The 20522-nt window shown below is 38.4% G+C and overlaps 1 protein-coding gene across 4 annotated transcripts in view; it reads right to left on the bottom strand.

Annotated features, from left to right (window-relative positions):
• The window catches only part of IARS1 (isoleucyl-tRNA synthetase 1), a 112698-nt gene that overhangs the window by 52401 nt on the left and 39775 nt on the right, over positions 1-20522 (bottom strand). For all 4 annotated transcript variants that reach the window (XR_008468636.1, XM_054215755.1, XM_054215756.1 and 1 more), the window contains 3 exons: positions 16467-16565; positions 4886-5012; positions 24-97 (listed from right to left, as the gene is read on the bottom strand). Coding sequence is in view for 3 of the 4 variants with exons in the window: in XM_054215755.1 (XP_054071730.1) it covers positions 24-97; positions 4886-5012; positions 16467-16565 (300 nt within the window). In the remaining variant the exon portion in view is untranslated. The remainder of the gene's footprint in view (positions 1-23; positions 98-4885; positions 5013-16466; positions 16566-20522) is intronic.

Genomic DNA, 20522 nt, shown 5'->3' with positions numbered 1-20522 from the left:
AGTTAACAGCCTCTGTGACCGACCTTTCTCGATGGAGATCAGTGACTTTCACTCCAGACAGCTCTTCCAGTTCTGCCATTGAACCAATACACACCACCTGTAAGAGACATGCAAGAAATTTAGTCAGTTGTTTGCAGGCAGTAGCCTAGGTTTGTAGATCAGTCAGTATCTTCTAAAGTAGCTGAAAGAGCTGAAAAGCCAACAAAAATTTTGTACAAGGTCTCCTTCTTCAATCTAACAAAGCAGCGAATGATACAATTGATATCAGAATAATTCGAGTCTTCGAAGAACAAACATGTTGTCAGATATCAAAAAAGGTAGGGTTTTGTTGTTTGGGGTTGTTTTGTTTTTTTTTCTTCAAACAACTGACAACAGAAAACACCTATGAAAATTCGAGGATCCTGACTTTTATACAGATAGGAATTTCAGATCCCAAGTTCCTCTTCTGAAGCTAAGGTAAGCAGCTAAATTGCTCATAACTGAGTATAAGTGTTCCATCCCAGGTACACTAAACTGTTCATATTAATGGCATCTTATTTAAAGTGAAAAAGAAGTGTCGCAGCTAACAAAGTGGTTGTTAAGAAAGGTACAGACTTTTCTTGTTTTCATTGCATCAATGCACTACCTAAGAAAAAAAGCAAAAAGTTTCAGTAACTGACTTGCATCGACATCACGAAATGTTGATGAAACAAATGATTCTGAAAAACCGTACGTGGGAGAGAAGGAAAAACAAAGCTTTCCTTGCTTTACGTTTTAATCAAGTTCAACCATCCCAAAGCCCTGTTGCCCTCCCTCATCCGGCAGGACTCACAAGCCACAAGCTCCAGTACAGATGTGGATTTTGGAGATCCAGTCCCACATGCTATCAGGCCAATGTAGAACTGATATGGAAAAAATGTTTTTTGACAGATCTGACAGGGAAGGAGTTAAGTGTATCAACATAAAGAAGCTGTAAGTAGGCTAGACATTTTTCACTTTCTATAACTTTCTAACTTGCTTTTAGGATAGAGTAAGTCAGAGTACTGCTCATCTCCTACAGCTAGTCTGAAATGCGTGTGTATCTATACACACAGAAGCTGTGACTAACCAAAAGGTTTTCGTGCCTTTAATTCCAAAAAAACTGTAATGAATTACAAAGACGACAGACACTCAGTATCATTTTCCTAGACTGATTCAACTGCTGATCTGCATTACTTACCTTCTATTGTAAAGCACTTTTTAAATGTAATTTTTTTCATTACTTACCTATTTTTCTATAGGAAGTGAAGCATTACAATGATTACGATAGTCAAGTACAACAGTCCGCAGCTTGCACAGCAAACCACACCAGGTGACTGATCCCAGTTAAAAATAGGCTTTTATCAACAAACTATTTTTATCCCAGACCTGCTCTTCATTCACTGTGTGGCCCCATAAGCAACCACACAAGCTCAAGTGAGCACTGCTGGCAGAAGAAAAGGTTTTAATAGCAGCACAGGTAAAAAAATACCCTTGGATAAGCTGATTGCTTCATCTTCGCTAACCTTAGTACTTGAACATACCTTCACGCTATGATCTCGGTTAAGAGCTGCCCATCAGTTGTTGCTTTTTGAACCAAGCATTTCAATACTTCAGTAAAATTCTGAACATTGGATGCACCTGCAGAACTGCACCCAGCAGGACATATTCTTAGAAGAAATAACCTTAAGCCCACACGAAAAATCCAACCACCACTGGAGGAACACAGATACCACCATACTGACTAAGACTGCCTCTGTTCAAGTCAGAAGGATGGAGCTACTCTGTCACAAAGGGAGCTCATTAGATACTTGAAGGCAAAAAAACCAATGCAGCAAGTAGATGCTAATCATATCCGATCCCTCATTAGGCCGCACCCACTCATTTCTGCAAGGAACAAACTGCTTTATGCTCTCAAATCAAAGCTATGGCTTCGGATACATTTCTTCAAAGCAATGTCTACTTTAGTAGCCAGGCCCCCTTTCCTACCAGTCACTTGTTCCTCCTCCATTTTATTTTTCAGCCACATCAAGTACAAACCAGCTATGTTAACACTTAACAGCAGACGGCAAAGACTGAAATACACGGGGTGGGAATGGGGGCTGTTCAACCCTGTTTCAGCACCACTGAGACATAATGTGAATGAAATCAGAGGTCGAGGTTAAATACTAACAAAATGAACATTAGCATTATATTCAGGATTATCCTTGTAAATAGGAAGAATAAAGCCATCCAGCAGCATTCTTGGACCTCAGTGTTCCTGTGGCATAGTTCTCCAGTCCCTATTAAGTAAAAACGTTTGCTGTTACTGGTTTGTTATTTCAGCTCTGTTAAGTACCTATAACGGAAGAATGAGGAGTGTTCATAGAAAGAAAGAAGTCCATGCAGTATATCAGCAAAAGCATCTGGGATCTTTAGAAAGCATCTTCTGAATAGTAATCAATAAAGAAATGGCTGCTAAGGTCAGCTAAAAGTGTCATCCTTCCTGCAGCCTCAGAGCAGCCTGGAACGTAAAGGAGCTCCCTCCCCTTCAGGACAGCGCAGCCGGGGTCCTCTCCTCCCAAACCTCCGACACACGACGGGGGGCACCAAAGCCAGCGGAGGGTTCACAGCTTACATGAGTGACAAGCAATGAAACCATCGGAGAGTTTCCGTAACATCATGGAACATTTAATACTATCATTTGTATGCAAGTCCTATAAAATTAACCTATAGTCCGCTTTATCAACTTGCGTGCTATATTAAAGAATTTTATTATCTAATCCAAATGAGATGTGCTCCTCCACTGAGGAAATCATTGAGATTTGAGAGCTTAAAATTAAAAATTGCCTGCAAAAATGCAGTAATAAACACAAGCTTCAAAATTTAACTTCCATTATGTGTCTCTATCTGATAATTATGCTAAAATAGAAGCTAAAATAAAACTGTGGGAAACCAGATATTGATTTGTAATAAAATTCACTTTAATACCAATTAATTCACCTTATTGTATATTAAATAAGGAACTGTTATTACTTCTCCAGGATTTAATATGCACAGCATAATTGCATGCGACAAAGTGTTCTTTTGAGAACAGGTGATGAAGAGGAGGCTCTGCGATCTCCCATGGCACCAGGCTGCAGTAAAACTGAAGTCAATGGTATTTCTATATGAGAGCAGATGTCACTCGGGCCTTAAGTTCCATATCCGTTCCAATGGCATTTAGTTTTTAAGCTATATCCCACATGCATAAAAAGAGCATGAATATTAAGAAACCCTAACTTGAAATTTAGCATGGTCCAGAAGCCATACTTGACTATTGAAGCATGATATTCAGACTTTAGAGTAAACAGAAATGTATAACATCTACGGATAAAAATAATAGATCTGTTGGTATTTCTATCATTATTCAGAACACCAAGCCCTGAGGAATATATGCAGCTAATTTCAAAGGAAAGGTCAATCTTCCAAGCTAGACATCACATTGTTATTAAAAACAAAGAAATCAAACCTGAAAAAGCAAAAAAATCTGTACACACAGGAATACAGACATTGGGAGACTGGACAGAAAATGAAATATTATTAGAGGCAAGGAGTGGGAGTAATGTAACCTTTACACAATCTTTTTCAGCTGTAAAATGAAGTCTTGAAGTACTTTAGCACAAAACTGAAAGCCTTTTCTCTATCTAAAAAACCCTCTGTTATACCAAAAAAGGGACTTAAAGTTTAGTTTTAAGACTGACAGTTCATATCTAAAAATTTTGAATAATTGTTAAAAATTAGTATGTGAGAGACAGAAGCACTTGGTTTGCCAGTAATTTACAAACATGCTCATAGTATAAATAGAATTCAACTACCAAGGCTTTCTTAGATACTTAAATTGTAACTGCAACAAGTAACTCCCTCCCTCCCCCAATATCTCCCTGCCTATCAGCAAGATTTCCAATGAAGAGGAAATAAAATATGCTTTATGGTGCACATCTAAGCAGTAGTTCAGTTCAAGAAAACAACATACTTTTCTGGCATATGTTTCCCTATCTGAGGTCTTCCATGTCTAGAACGAAAATTAAACCTTTTTCAAACCAGGGGTGATACAAACAAAGGCTTCAGCTGCTGCCATCAGTAATCACCTTCCATGGACACCCTGACATTGGTTAGCATTTCCTATTTCCAACGTGAAGAAGGACTTATCATACGTGTCTAATGAACTAACCTACACAGGAAAATCTTCAGAAACAGTTTTAAAACTTGGTGTTTTGACACTTAGAAAACTGCAGTCATCAAAACTGTGTAAAGTATTCACTTGAGCAGTTTGCTTTCTGCTCCCAATGGCAGGACACCTTACAACTTCAAAAAACCTCATTTCTAGCATTCTCGTTATACACTTTCATCATTCCACTAGATTCACATTTTTACAGTCTGTTGTATTCACATATGTAGCACTACAAATATATATTTTCACTGTTGTCCTATGGTGGACTTGCTTTTATGCCTTCAGCGATTCATTTGGCTTGAAGTAACCAAGCATCAGAATTTTAAAAACAGACTGAAAGGATTGAGTAAAAAAAAAAAAATCTTTCTTGCCATTTTCTCACTGCATTTGTTATTTACATGAGATTTACCATCATTGCAAATTCTTCCAGGAAAGATAAGATTAATTCTCATATAAAAAACAAAAAAAAAAATTGCTTGCAGTTTTCAAGCAAAAGCAAAGAAAACGTGTATGGGCACACAAATACATGCATGCATATGCGAATATCACCTGCTATAGATATACATATAACTGTTAAGACATACTAATAGAACTTAAGACTGCAGCAGCCAAAGATATAACAGTCTATCAAAATAAGCAAACAACGTACACAGATAGGCTTTTCTGTCAACTGGAAACCTTTGTGTTCTTACTCACCTCTTCAAAATCCTCGCTGACCCACAAAGGGATGGGCGTTCCCCAGTACCGGTTTCTAGAGATAGCCCAATCTCGTGCATCTTTAAGCCAGTTCCCAAAACGCTTCTCCCTCACAAAATCTGGAACCCTGGTCCGAAAATAAGAAAAGTATTCTTTTATCACTACATTCCACTTAAAAGAAATCTAGCAAGAACGGTTATGTTTTATTTCATCCACAAAACAAGTCAATTTCAGCACACTACATGAATTGCAGCACATTCATGTTACAGCACTGGCTACCGCAGGGCCTGTAGACTTGCTGCCAAAGACGTAACACCATTTCTTCTGCCTTTCTTTGATCTTCAAGTAAGCTACAGAAGTGAAAAATACCATGTTTATTTTACTCTAAAATAACTCAGTAAAAACGTGTACAACACACAACAGATTCATTAACAATGATGTCCAAAAATCCTCAGGGTAGTCCAACATTGGAGGATTATGGCTAAGGCTGGGTAACAATACTACTGCTTTATTTTACATACAGAAAAAAAATACCAGTTACCGATTTTGGTGCTGAATGAAATTAGAAAGTTTCAAAAGCCTGGAGTAATAGCATCAAAAGGCACTTTGCATTATACACATGCATCCAGGTGTCTGCACGTTACCTTTAGGCTTGGAGAATAAAAAAAACCCAGGTTGATATCCTAAAAAAAAAAAAAGCCTTTTTATGCTATTTATTATCTCCACTTTTAATTCTCCAATTAAAAAACAAAACCACCACCCCCGCCAAACACAGAAACATACCAGTGATTGCTAAAAAAACACCTCATTTTGAGCACTCATGGGCTCTGAGGAATGTTAAAGACAAATTTTCATCATGTGAAAGTGTCTTGGAGCTCGAAGGTTAACATCAGAATCTGATGCCTAGCAAGTTTCCTGGATAAGCTAAATGGCCTAATGGTTTGGTTAGGAACCTGTTGTTTTCTCTTGTGATATAAACAAATAATTAACTATTTATACAAGGATTATATAGCAGATAAGGGGAAAAAAAAAAAATGGTGTTTGAAGTCAACAATATATCCCCTTCAAGCCTAAAGGTGCATTGAAGGCGACCAACCTCAAATGAAACTCATGGGAAGAATAACCTTAAGACAGCGTCATAGATGCACAGAAGCTGTGAATGAACAGCTAACAATAATACAAATAACTCCAGAATTGAGTTATCAAACAAACCATGACAAGCTTTTCTGGGTTTGTTTTTCCAGTGTACCTAGAAGGTCCCTCCCCGAAGCATAAGCTGGATTTAGAGATCCAGAGTTTCTAAAGAAAGGAATAGCTAAACCACAGAAAACATATGGCCTCTTCTACCATTACTTTTCAAAGCTCTTGGCCCTCTCTCAAATGTTTTTTGAAGAAGAATGATTTATTCACAGATCAGCCCCAAGAGTAACAAAAATGAAAGAATCCTTTAGAGGAAAAATTAAAAGAATGGATCCACATGACACACTAAGGTGGGATTTGGCCCAGCAGCAGGAGATCTATGAAATAAGGGCGAGCATCCCTCAAAAATCTACTGATGAAAATGAAAGCTACTGTCTTTTAAAAGTTTTACCCATGACAATGCCATGTGGAGATCTGAAGACTTCTTGATGCCAATGTTGTCTCAGGTGGATAAAAACTACCACTAAAAGACTCACTAAATATCAGCTTGCAGTTTTGCAGCTTCACTAGTCATAGATTTACTTGCGGCTGCAACGTTACCTTCTGTAACATTTCTCAAACAAAAATGTAATACAAAAAAATTTTTAAACAAACTCAGTGACTAATGCTTCACATGACATCCATACCTCTGCTTTGAAATTTAGAAGTGTACACAGGCTTTTGCAATTTGTTTGAGTGGGACTCATTACTACTAACTTGTTGTGGTGACCTTAAGAGACCCGCTCTCCAAACACAAGTGGAAACTGTACGAAGATCATTAGCATTTGCCTAACATTCCACTAATGTGGAAAACTTCTCTTCACATCAGTCCTAAACTAGTTTCCATTTTTCAGAAGTTGTTAGACACTGATTAGCTGAAATTATTAGTCCCATTTAACATAGCTTGAGGCTGAAACAATCCCCCAATGACATTAAAATGCTAAGAGTTTCAACTCTGCCTCCTCAAAACATGCATGAAAAATTAATTTCATCCCCAAAGTGGACATTAACCACAAAAATGTATGTGGTGTGATCTCTCTCTCGATCTCTCTTTGAGCTATGAAAACATATAATTTACCTCTTCTGGTAAAATTGCCTGACCCCGCTGCCAGTTTTTAGTGGAACATAAAACACAAACCACTTCATCTACCATCAACCACATTTGCAACAATGATTTGTGGCACTTCTGAGGTAACAATACAGAAATAACACCGCCACAGACATCAAATAAAATAAAAAGAGCATGTATCTTAAACACATTTTGAGCCCATCACTCAAAGAAAGTGTTACTTAAAACAATTGGTTCTCACCACCACATAGCTGCTGCCCAAACCGAACAGTGGATACAGGCTCCAACTGGGACCAAGCCAGAGGAGGCATCTGCAGCAGAGAACAGCCTTGCCAGTTACACACTTCTACAGGACTACAGCCTGTTCCTTTTATTTAGTCTCACTGGATTCAGCTACAGATATCTCAGTCTGACACTTCTGACTTACCTACATAAGAAAAAATTAAATAATAATGAAAAAAAATATTCAAAGGCACCTTCTATTTAAGTATTTCGCTAGGCTGGGAAGACAGAACAGAGTATGCTCAGCACTGTTGTTACTAACACCCGATCATTACGTTACACCATCTCCAGGTTAGTGTTTCTAGAGGGGTTTTTTCCATTTCTTAACACTCTTCTCAGGTATTTTCTTGGTATGCTTCTCTTGTTAAATTTTAATAAAGATAACATCCTGCCACAGGTATATATTATTAGTTAAGGAAGCATTTATAACTCTTCCATCTACACCAAGCAATGATTTCTTAAATTTGCAGAAAGATTGTTTGTTTTACTCAACTAAGGAGACTGAGGGCAGCCTGAGGAATGCCACCCTCCGGTGAATTCTGCTCCCTTTCTCCCATGCAGTAATTGAAGAAACTTGGCCTCACCCTGGGACCACGCCATACCGCGTTTCATCTATCAGCCCATGGTCTTCCCCACAATGCCCAGTTAGTTCTTCCATCTGTATTCCCAAGTACATTGCAAACAGCTTTGTGACTTTGGTAAGACCACGATAAAACCATGAATCACTACTGACGCTGGTCTTCAGCTTTCAGGACATTTTGGGGTGTGTTAAGCACCGCTTACCTAAACCCCAAAGCTGAAATAGTTCCCTGAAAGTTAGTGGAGTTAACGGCTGCACAATTTGTCAAGGTGCAAACACTGACCCCTGTGCATCAAAACTGTCCTCACAGCATGGCTATTTAGAAGCTTTAAACAGAATGAAAAGACAAAAAGAAAAGCAAGGCCACCCACATTAATATGCCTAGTTTAGAACACAGATATATGAAAAAAAGCCTTTTCCCATATGCTAATATGCACGGTTTTCACATTTAACCAGGTATCGGTCGCAAACCCCCTTCAGCCAGAAAGCAGCTATTTCAGGTTTCTGCTGGTGGCTTCACTGAATTGACAGTGGGGTGCGACAGCCCCTCCACAGCAACCCACCGCCAACAGCACTGGACACGTGCCCGTCTCAGAAAAGGTCAAGCTCCAGCATCACAGTTCCACGATTTTGCAACCGAAATCAAAGCAGTGACTCCTCTCCTAACGCAATCCTGCTGCAGATCCTAAAACTGTGCTGTTAGAAACAGGGTTGTTGTTTTTTTTTTTTTATTTCCCAACTGGTCTACAATTCGTCTGGGGTTTGACCTTCAAATTTCTCTGCAAAATGACACAGATAGGATTTCGTACTTCTTTCTCAAACATTTAGCAAGGTTAAGGAGACTGCTGTCTCAGCAGGTCGTGAAGTTCTTGATTCATGCCTGTAGAACAGTGTGGGATAATCGCTATTTCTACTTTCTTGGCACCCAGGAGAGTGCACTAAATAAACTTCAGGATGCAGACGTTTGAGCAATTGAAAGTTCAGGGAAATGAACTCCACAACGCAACAGAATAAATACTGATCTGTCAAATCATAAATTAGAAAGATTTTGAATGAAAGTACATCAGTTTCAACCTGTTTGAATACTAATTTCTATCTTACTCTCCCAACATCAAAGCTCCATCTTAACAAATTAGAGATTACAAAAATTATTAATCTGCTCCAAATTCGTATGCCCATTTTTGACTGTTTGTTCCTATTTTTGAAGCAGATTTGGGGTTTTGCTAAATTCATGCATTGCTAACTCCTCCGCACAGTGAACTCCCACATCCTTTCTTGGTAGCTACTCATTTTCTTAGTGTCTAAAATAAAAACTCCATTTGACAAGCAAAAGAACCAACCCCACAAAGAGCAAAACAAAATCCAGTCCTTTAACAACATTTATTAGCTTATCACAACAGAAAACACTTCCCTTGCTTTCAGAGTCTATGCACTGCCCAGCACACAAGTCACACAAGCAAAGCGGGTATGGATTTGAAAACGGCAAACGGGGGACCATCTGCAATGCCAGAGCACGAATGGGTGTGCTAACGGGAAGCTGCCACGGCTGCTGATCCAGTGATTTCTCATCCCCAATTAATACCCGAGGAACAGCATCAGTTAAAATTAGTACATTTCCTTTCTGTCTCTTGTCTCCAGAAATGTGCAGGATGTAAAAAAAAAAAAAAAAAAAAAAATCTAAATTACTACATAATCCAGAAGGGAACATTAAAAGGATTAAGACATCTGTTCCTTTTCTGTACATCTATCTTTGAAGTATCTCTCATGCTCATGAGACAATGCAAACACTGAATTCAACTTATTGCATTTCCAAGCTCAGATGTGCTCTGCATGGCTCCGTGATTTGGCTCACCTTGTCCTAGTCACAGGGAACTCTGTCTCAAAGCAGCACTATCCCCCTCTTCTGTAAACACAAATACCACTGCTGAAATAAACTGCTGACAAATATTGCCACAGCACGTCTCCTCTGTTTTATCATCAATTTACCATTAAAAGCTGTTTAAGATGTTACATAAAGATATAATAATCCTTTCTCACTTTCCATCATCCCTCTCTTTAGCTAATTTTATTCACGACGTGCTTTGAAAAACCACAGCAACTTTATGTCTTGGATAAAATTTACTGCGTAATTACTAATGGAAGGAAGCTCTTAGCTTACGAATTATTTGAAAAATAGTCCCATAAGTATTAGACTATAAAGCTGATAGGCAAAACATTATCTTAAATAGTGTGAATTAGGAATTCTAGTACCAGATTAGCGCCCAGCATTCGATATGTTTGGTGCTGAGAAGATGGTCCCAGTGCTATCCTTTCATTTGGTGAGCCAGTGACTCTTCAAGCAACACCTGACGTCAGGAATTACTCCTGTGTCTGGGAAGGAGATAGTTATTCTTCCAGAAGATACACGAGTTGTAACAGCAAAACCAAAGCTGATTAAGTAGTTATCCTATGTCAGTTAACTGACTATGTACAGGTTTATTAATATTCATAGAAAACAGCTGGGTTTTTTTGTTTTAGGTGTAGAATTTGCTTTTCTTTTTAAACATTAACCAACCCTTAGAAGACAAAGTCTTAAATTCCATTATGTTAATTTACTCTAATAACAAGCCTCCTTCAACATGCCCTCAAATTGATTTTTAATGGGTTTTAATTCAAGGAGATAAAATAAGCAACTATTCATGCCCTTTTGACACTTTAATTAGCGCCAATCTATATCACGGACCTAATTAAACATGGGGGGAGGCGGGTGGGCGGAAAGGTCAGCTGTTTGCAAGGCACGCAGAATTTCCACTGCAGCAGTCTCTTTCTCCTCCACCTCGATTCATGGAAGCTTCTCCGAAGGGTGCACAGCCACACACCCCACCCCAGCTCGGCTCGCCTCCACCAGCGCAAGAGAATTTTCCGCTTAGGCGCAGCTTCGGTTTGCTGAGCGAACAGCGCGTTCAGTCATTTTGCTACAGCGATGTTTTCTCCTTCGCTCTTTCCTCCCAGTTCCCATAGCAACCCCCGCCGGGGCGTGAGTCCGCAATGCTGCCGCAGACCGCATCAGCCGCGGGCACCGCACAGCCAACGGGAGCCCCTGCCGCCCCTTTCGCCATGCGCTCGTCATCAAAAATCCTGACAGATTTCATTCATATGACACAGGCGCCATGCTAATTGCCATTAAATTTTTTAATCTCACCAATGACGGCAAACAACCCCGCATCCTGGAACCAGTGAGAAATGAAGCTTTCACTTTGCTTCTTTCTGCATAGTTTCCTTCAGAATATTCTAATATTTATAATTACAAAGTAATTTTAAACAGCATTAACACTGAGGATTCATTTCAATTAATATATATAAAAATATGTTTGCAGTCCTATAAAGGTGGCAGACATTCAACAGACCGCACATGCAGATAGATTTACCAGCTGCCCAAGAAATTAGTACAGTAATTGCTTAGTGAACTGACATTTGGAGTCTTTATTTAATAAAATATTACTTGAACCGAACAAGCAGCTTTCAATGACCATTCGCTGGGGCCGAAAAGATACCTGCTGTATTCATGACATAACTGGCAATCTCTGCTCAAGAGGCTTTGAGAGGAAACGGCAAAATTAGGACACAGCAGAACACAAGCCATCAAAATCAACTGGAACAAGCCTCAAAATTCACTTCTAATCCTCAACTATGTCTGATAACAGCCAGTAATAAGATCTCCGGACTTACGCTGCTCTAAATTAGACAAACACAAGGCTAACCCTGCAGCAATTTTTTTTTCCACCTCCCACTGTAGGCAGTGACACTAGTCTGAATCTTTCCTCGGGAAACGTTGCCATCTAGTGACTACACGTTGCCATTCACCCCACAACGGCTACTAGAGAGAAGACCCAAGTCGTTATTTACATTTCCCGAGTAAGGAAAGTGCGATCGATGATTCAAAAAGAAGAGTTACAATTGCATGGTCATATTAAAAATTTTAAATAAAAAAAAAAAGGGGGGGGGGAATTCCCCCCAAGACACATTTAAAACTGTTCAGATATAATTTATTTATTAATGCTAACAAACTAGGAAAGAAAACATCCTATGAGACATCCTTAAAAAAAAAAAAAAAGGAAAAGGGAAAAAGGAAGAAAACAAGGGACTCAGTAACTGACGTTCTCCATTATGTTACAATTCTGCCACAACTTAAAATTCTGTTTCCCCTGCTGCAGACTCAGATTTCTCATCTGCACAAAAGTTACAAGTTCAGTAGAACAAACGTTAGCTTTCTCTTGCAGGTGGGCTCTACAGCCCATCTTCTGCACACTCTCCCAGCCTTAGGGTTTATGATACAAGACAGGCACAATTTGTGATGAAATCACACCCTTCCGGAGGTGGGAAACGGTTTGCTATTCAACAAAGGTGGCGGCTGGTCGAACATTAGAAAGGCCAAGATCAAAAGCTTCTCAAAAGATTAATGTGTTCGACTGACCTATGGGAAAGACACCTGGCCTCAGACCGCTCACACAGGAGCGTCAGGAAATGTGTGCAACATTCACACTTTGTAAATCAGGAAATTCACGTCTAGAGAAAGGCCTATTGGATGTATTCTATGTGGTATTTTCACTAAGAACTAACAGTTTAAGTGACGAAAGTCAAAAAAAGGATACCTTCAACTAAGGACCTATATATCAAGCTCTTTATCAACAATGCTTGAATTTTCCAGTGCCAAGAAGATGTAAGAACAGAAGGCTTGGCTTCTCTGAAGTCCCTTACTGTCTTCCATCACTGATGCTTGTTTTTCTGCAATACCAAGTCCTGGATGTCCTACCTAAACAATGTCAGAACTGCGCAACAGTCTCTAACACTAGAAACTTGTCAACAGTTAGAGGTAAATCTTTCAGGAGTTACTGAAGTGGAACTTCAAGTGAGGGAGGCTTTTAAAACATTAAAAATAAAGTTCAAGGAGGATATTTAAATACAAACTACACAGTCTACAGAACCTTTTCTATTGACCTACAAGTATGAAAGTATTACATACACTGACAGAAGTGCCAGCTACAACAGGTGAGAAACATAAGTATAAATTGCACAAATTTATTCTTTAAAATAACTTACACATTTTTAATTTATACCGACTTTGACCTCTGTGATGACAGTAATTAGTCCTATATTACAGATCGGAATCTAAGGTGCATAACTTAGTTGCTCTTTCAACAAGTCATACTATGAGCTGATAGTTACAATAAACAATTAAGGCTGAAATCTGGAGCACCAACACCACGACCCAGCTTTGGTGCTGCACCAAACTCCGCATCGATGCGAGAGCAACCCAAGACCAGACAGCCCTGACCAGTTCAGCAGCCAAATTGACTCCTCCTTATCCCAGTACCACAGCAGTAGTTTGTCTGAATAGGAATACTTTTTTTTTAATTGCCTTTTTTTTTTTTTTTTTTTTTTTTTTTTTTTACATAATCTCTTGTGGCAGTTGTGTATTAAAGAGAACGTTCAGCAACAGGCCTTGGATTAAAGACTGAAACACAGTCTCTTAAATACTGTTCCAATTCTGCATTTTCAGCAACATCCAGTGCAAGTTACTTCCCACTCTGATGAGAATAAGGTTGGGAAAAAGAAGAAAGGGTTTTTTTTGTTTCTGATTTTACAAAACTGCTGGCACTTTACTCACGTAATCATTCTTGAAAGCTATAGTTAAGTTCATTTTAAAAAATGAAGACACGGTTGCTAGCTTTAAATTTTGAATAACTATAGCTTTATCAGTACTAATTCATTAAAAAACTAATTAGAAATGCAATCAGGTTGCAAAATTTGTCCAACTATGTTTAATCTCTTTCATCAAAAAGGGTATCTATAAAGAGTGCAGCTATTCTTAAGGGACAATATACCTATCAGTCATTTATAAGAATAAAAAAAGCAGTGCAGTCAAACTCATTTTGCAAAGGTTAATATAGTCTGAAAAGCATTTATCCCCAATTTTCTCATTTTCAGGACATGCTGAAGCCCCAGAGAGTCCAAAAATAAATTTTTAAAAAGCTAGGTATTATTCCTGTGACACTTGCAGAGATCAAGTCTCTTCAAAAGCAAAAAAAGTAGGTTTTGGGAAGGATGGACTTCCCAAAATTTAAATAAACGCTAGCATTCTCAACACCAACTTAAGACATTATATCCCAAACAAAACTGACATCAGTGGAGAACATAGGAAGAAAACCTGAAAAGTATGCTTTTTTCTTTTAAAAAGCTATATTTTAAAAAGCCATCTTTATCTAACAAAAGCCATTGAGTATTCAAACTAGTGATTATGAAATCACACACTGCAAATATCTATTATTTTATTAATCATTTAGTGATAACACAGCTCTACTTGAGGCCGTATTCTCTACAAAAATATTCTCAAAGTCTCTAAGGCCATACTCCTTCGAGAGGAATCTTGAGGAATCAGTTTTATGGTCAACTACAGAATCATGCTGACTCAAGAATTGCCTAAGGGACAGACGATTACTGTAATTCCAAGCATGTTGAATATTGACAATTCATACAATTGTCTGCTCTTCCCACCCAACCTTCGCAACACCAGCTCTCACCTTTGGTTCCATTTGTATCCCCACTACTCAAAACTTACAAAAAGCACCACTTAAAACCCAAATATGTAGGGTTCAAACTGTTTACTAATTCTTACTAACATTTCCTGGATGAGTGGAGGTTACTTAGCAGTTTCTTCTTGAAGCTTTGCTTATGGAAAAGCAAAACTAATCTCGATCATTCAAACACTTCCTTAATAGGATCATTACGTTTCTCTTATGTTCATGTGAAAATTAAGTATGCAGGTCTACTGTCAGTCATCAAAACAGTAAAAGCATCTTGAGAAAGCTAATTAAAGCTAAGAACAAACACTTTCACCCCCTCTTCGCTTATTTTTTCCCCCAAAGAAGGATCACAGTATGTTCTGTTACGGAAAACAGAAAGCAACACTTACTAATCTATAAAATCTTCTTACATATCCAGACTGGGCATGTGCTTATTAGCAAGCCAACACTGCAGCATTTTTGGACAGTCTGTATCATGGATCACTAACTTTTCCCACGTATTTTAATATTTACAGTGCTCGTACCACGTAAGCAGTTATGCAAAAGCTACTCATGGAGAATTTAATTGCTAACTACCATCCATGGAAAAAAAAAACCCAAAAACTAAAACAAAACCCAAAACGCAGCATAGGCTGTAATTGTTCACTGAAACTCGAGTCACCTTCTTTAACACCATCTCAGATGCTGAGCAGAGGCACACCAGACTGGAATCCCAACTCTCCTATACTCCTCGTATGGAAAGACTGAACGTCAACCAAAATGGCACCCAGTACAACCCAACGAGGTTGTAACCACCACATTTTCCCCACCTGTTCTCAACTTTCCAGTCACAAGTTATTTATGAGAGGAGGAGAAACAAAAATAAAGGTTATGGAGGTGGAGAAGGTCAGGTCCTCTTGTTACTAACACACCAGAAATCCATAATTGACTCTCAAAATGGCTATCAGCGCCAACAGTTCCCTCTTACTGCTAATTTAACAGTGCATTTAAGTTATCTAAAACTTATCTGTTGTTTTCTACACAAATTTCAAACAAATGTGTTTCATATTCCCTGTATACATATAAAGAAGTAATTTTTGTGAGGATTTAAACCTCTGAAACTGAGGTAACTTACAAGTATTACACAAGCTCAGGGAGCTGGGCTGGGATTTCTGTGGGTGTTGTGGAGGGGTGGGGTGTTGGTTGGGGGTTTTGGTTTTGTTTGTTTGTTGCTTTTTTTTTTTCCTTCAAATGCACTTATGACAAAGTATCAACCTTATCCATAATAACTAAATGAAAAGGAAAAAAATCTTATCTAAGAATTAGTTTAATTTGGAACAACAAACACCCAGAGTTTAGCTGCCTAAATTCTTCTCTCTAGTGGACCCTTTTGGGAGGCTTAACTGGGCACCCCCATACTTCCGCAGATTGATTTTCCCCTCGCAGTTTCTCTTCTGTTGAATTTCTTAGGATTGTATAATATGATTTAAGGATACTGTTAATGATCCTGTAACGTATTTCACTGTAAATTATTAGTATGTATTCAACCTTACTTGCAGCATATATATATATATCTATCTCAATGGGGTTTTACACAAGCAAAGAATGCCTTCTCAACACAAGAAAGGAGTAGCGCACAAACATGTTCAAGCACTGGGCTGATACACAATTAAGCGGGTTATATCTGTTTGTACCAGGGAGACTATCCCATTGCTCTACCAGTTTGAGGCGCATTTGTGAAACCTGAGATAAAACACTATTTAAAACTGGTTACCAGCCCCATTCCAGTAATAGTGGCTTAGAAAGCCAGAATGGAAATATGAAGCTAAGTTAGCACACCAACAGCAAAATAGAGCTTTGTAGAGTTTCAGCACACACCCAGTCCCAAGCAAAGAATTAAAAAAAATAAATATATGCAGGAGACATTACCAGTAGCATTGGGCATTATTCTCCAGCAGCTTCTCCACCATGTGCTCCACTCTTACAAACCAGCTTGGCACAGCTTTGTATATCAATGGAGTATCTGACCTGTAGAGGGAAGGTGATGGGGAAGGGAACAAAACAAACAAAAACATTTTCAGTGCTCCGTTATTTATAAAATACACTTTAAGAATGTATTTTCGTACATGACACTCTCCTTTCCACAGACTGAATTCATTGTTGTTCCTGAAATATTATCACAGTTACAAAGGTTGGGTTTTGTTTTATTTTTTAAATTACACGAACTGTTACACTTATGTGAGCTTTTTAAAATCAAATCCTAAAAATAAAATCTTTAGAAAGCCTTCAAACCCAGCAAATCAAGTAATTTGTACTGCAAGAGAAATCATGAGAACATTCAAACAACACCTGAATTTGAAATTTATGTTCCTACATAGTACAGTAATATGAACTTCAGGAAGTATTAAAATGACTCATATTTAAGTCTTCCACTTTAGCACATTCTGTATCTTATGTGTACATCAATCTGAAAAGCCAGAAAACATTATGCTATGTTTTCACTATCTGTATTTAAAAGAATAATAATAAACCATAGAGATGAAGTAACAGTATCCAGCGTTAACTAGAAGAATGTCCCATTCCAGGAAGAGAAGGCAAGAAAGAGATACAGATAAACATATAAAAGTAAGAAGTTATAAAGTCATCTTATACATTCCTTACTTTGACATTCAGTGAAACCCACATAGAGTGGGAGCAGATTCAGAACTTGTGATTGCTTAAAATTGGGAACACCGTAGGGCAGAGCGTACAGATGGGTAAGTTCCCTAGGTTACCTAGTAAAATGAGTATCTCTAAGCATCTGGCTGCAATGCATCTCCTAACACAACTGCTTAAGGTCTTGAGAGACTGTTCAAGTAGCATGCATCCTCCAAAAGGACTCAGTAATCAAATCGTGGATAAAAGTCACTATAGGAAAGCTCAGACATTTCTAATCCTTTACATCCTTCCCATTATTCCAACTTGAAAAGGGTGATTCCATCCTAGGGGAATCCCAGGGGATGGAATCTGCCTATGGGTACAGTGCAGCTTCAACAACACTGGGGCAAGAAGCTCATTCTCCCTTAGTATCAATCCACCCCACAAAATGTTTCTTAAAAAAAAGTAATATTTTAAGTCACTTTGCCTCAGAACTTGGAAATATACCCGCTCAACAATAATTCACAAGCGAAGACCCTGAGAAACTACCATTATCTCCTACGTGCAGTCACTACTGTAAACAACCCATCTTAAAATTTTAATTCGTTTTATTTATATCCTATAGCAACGACTTGTTTGAAATTCACAAACTACTGGAAATTATGATGTAAATTAAAAGTGCTGCTGTGGAAGCACTCCCTAGAGGTACACTTGCCTGACCAACAAAAGAAAACCCACAGCAAACGTTGTTCCATCCTGAAAAACTGCACTTACACTGCATAAAGCCCAATAATAAAACCACATCCCTCCTCTTAACACTGTATTTCAGAACGTATTTCCTTTTAACTGTGAGTGATACAGTTCAATCTGTATCTTTTAAGAGTTAAAGTATCTATACCCTGACAGGAAATGGTAAGAGCTGAAAGCAATAGAAATGTAGTAGTGTTTAGCTATTCAATGCAAACGTACTAAGGTAGGAAGCTTTGCTTCTCAAATTTAAGTCCTAACACCTAAAGAAGAGAACAGTTCAGTGAACTCCTCACACAGCCGCAGGATCACAGTGAAAAAAAGTATTCTGCAAGCTACAAGGTACTCCAGAAGTATTTTAGTTTCACTGAGCATCGTGATTTAGATGTGCTGAAGAACGATGGATTGCCATTGCATATAAGATCTTGAGCTACCGGAAACAAGAAGAATAGAACCTGATAATAAAAGTTCCTCACACGGTCTCAATATATTTCAAAAAGAATGATGGGACAATAAACTGGTACCCAACCTCTATGAGGAGTAAGCAGCTGACAGGTGGGGCTGATGGAAGACTAGCTTTAGTGCAAAAGCAGCTCCAGACACAAAGGATCTACGAAAAAGAAACAAGCAGATGAAGCTGTGATCATTTCCCAGGCTTTCAACCTACCACTGTAACTTTACGATACTTGATAACCATTCCAAAGCACCCACAGAGCGCTGTTTCCACCTTCACAAAGGTAGTAAGAAATGGGAGATGGCAGAGTTTCCCTGCATATTTTCTTTCTTCTAGCTGTACTGCCAAGCAGCACCTCAGCAGGAGACAAAAACAGAACAACACACTGAAAATCTGCCCAACCAGTAACATCTTACACATTTCTGCCCCTTGCAACTGGTGAGAGGGTCAAGGAAACCAGGTTCAATTCTTTGCTGTAGAATCAAATGAGAAATACCCATTACTGGGTTGTGCTTTCCATCAATGCAAGACAAGGGAAAAACCACCCAGACAGACCTAAATCGAAGACTGATGCTTACAAAATTCATCCCTAAACATTCCTCTCTGTCTCAACTGGACAACATTTTGTTCCGCTTACAAACACATCCTTTAGAATTGTATCAGAAACCAAAGCATCTGAGCTAAGTGCCTATTCCTTAGCAATGCCACAAAATTAGCATTCTCTGAAATACAATCTTTATACTTGGCAAGATGAAGATTGGAAAGACCGTTCTCTGTGGACACTACACACTCCCGATAGTTTTCTCATACCTGCTTTGGACTGCACAGCTGTTTAAAACAAGTTATTGTTATCTTATTCCCATTCCATTTTCTCGTAATTTAGGAAACAAATGACAGATGACCATATGCTATGAAAAATGCTTCTTGGGTTTGCTTTCACTGGCTTGAAAAAGACAAAGCTCTATCTCTGTCAGTGGTAGAGCTTCCCAATATTGCTCCCTAACTGAATGGCAGGCAGTAGGTGTGATGGATACTTCAGCTGTCACGACAGCCATCTTTGCTATCTTTCAGAGTTGTTAAATTGCTATCTAGACCATATAGACTCGCAAGATCTCACATCTACATAGTGTGCTTTTGACCAATAAGCTCCATCTTCAGCAATTCCAATAAAGGGGAATTCTAACTGAAAACTATCTACTGTGTACTTCCCAAGTTGTTACTTTTTTTCTCTCTCTCAGATTTTAAAGTTTAGTTGATAGAAAGTTACTACATATCGCAATAACAAGAAAATGTAGCGAAGGACCTAATTGGATGATACATTAGAAAAGAGAAAATATCTCAACATACAGAGGATTCAACAATTGCCTGGTTTCAGGGAAAAGCATGAACAGTAGTACATTAAGTAGAAGAGTCTGATTTCAAAGTTTTCTTACATTAATCAAAATAACTTATAACTATGTTCAAAGTTTAAGAACTACTCTTCTACTTTTAGCATATTCCAATTATGGTTTGATTTCTGATGGCAGTGAAATGAGCTTTTCAAGTAGAACCCATTATTCTGTTCTTCCCACCAGATAATTTGCTGCTAGGTGCTGCCTGCAACTTATCATCAATCAACAAAAATGTCAACAGAGCGGCAGGATTAAGTATGTTCTATAGAATCAGCATTTCTACATTACTGGTGTGTCTCAGAAGGCCATGACCGTACATTTGAATTGCTACATCAGAAAAACACAAGCTTTGCTTGTTTTGGGGCTGCCATTTTTCAAGAACTGTCCCAAATCATCAAGGACATAACACTCGAAGAGCAATTGCCCTTCTTACTCTAGGTGGCTGTTAGAAACAAGCCAATCATGCTATTCAAGAGCAAGTAAAGGTTATTCTTGCAATAGATCAAAGACAAATGCACACTGCTAAAACACTTCACCTAGCACCTAGGCAGAGAGAAAAGCTTTTATCACAGTTATTTCAGTACAGATGCTGTATGCATCAGATATGACTTAAAATGTTCAAGTCATTCCAGATACAAAATTAGAGATTTTATTTCTTTGAAGTGAGTCTTTACTTGTAATAAAACAGTTTAATAAAATATTCCTACTGAAAGATTACTGAAGTTTCCTTTTTTAAATTTGACATTGTTCAGCGAC

The sequence above is a fragment of the Rissa tridactyla genome, chromosome 10 (genome assembly GCF_028500815.1).
Source record: "Rissa tridactyla isolate bRisTri1 chromosome 10, bRisTri1.patW.cur.20221130, whole genome shotgun sequence".
NCBI lineage: Eukaryota > Metazoa > Chordata > Aves > Charadriiformes > Laridae > Rissa > Rissa tridactyla.
Note: the sequence above shows the minus strand (reverse complement) of the source record. Positions and strands in the feature narration are given on the sequence as shown.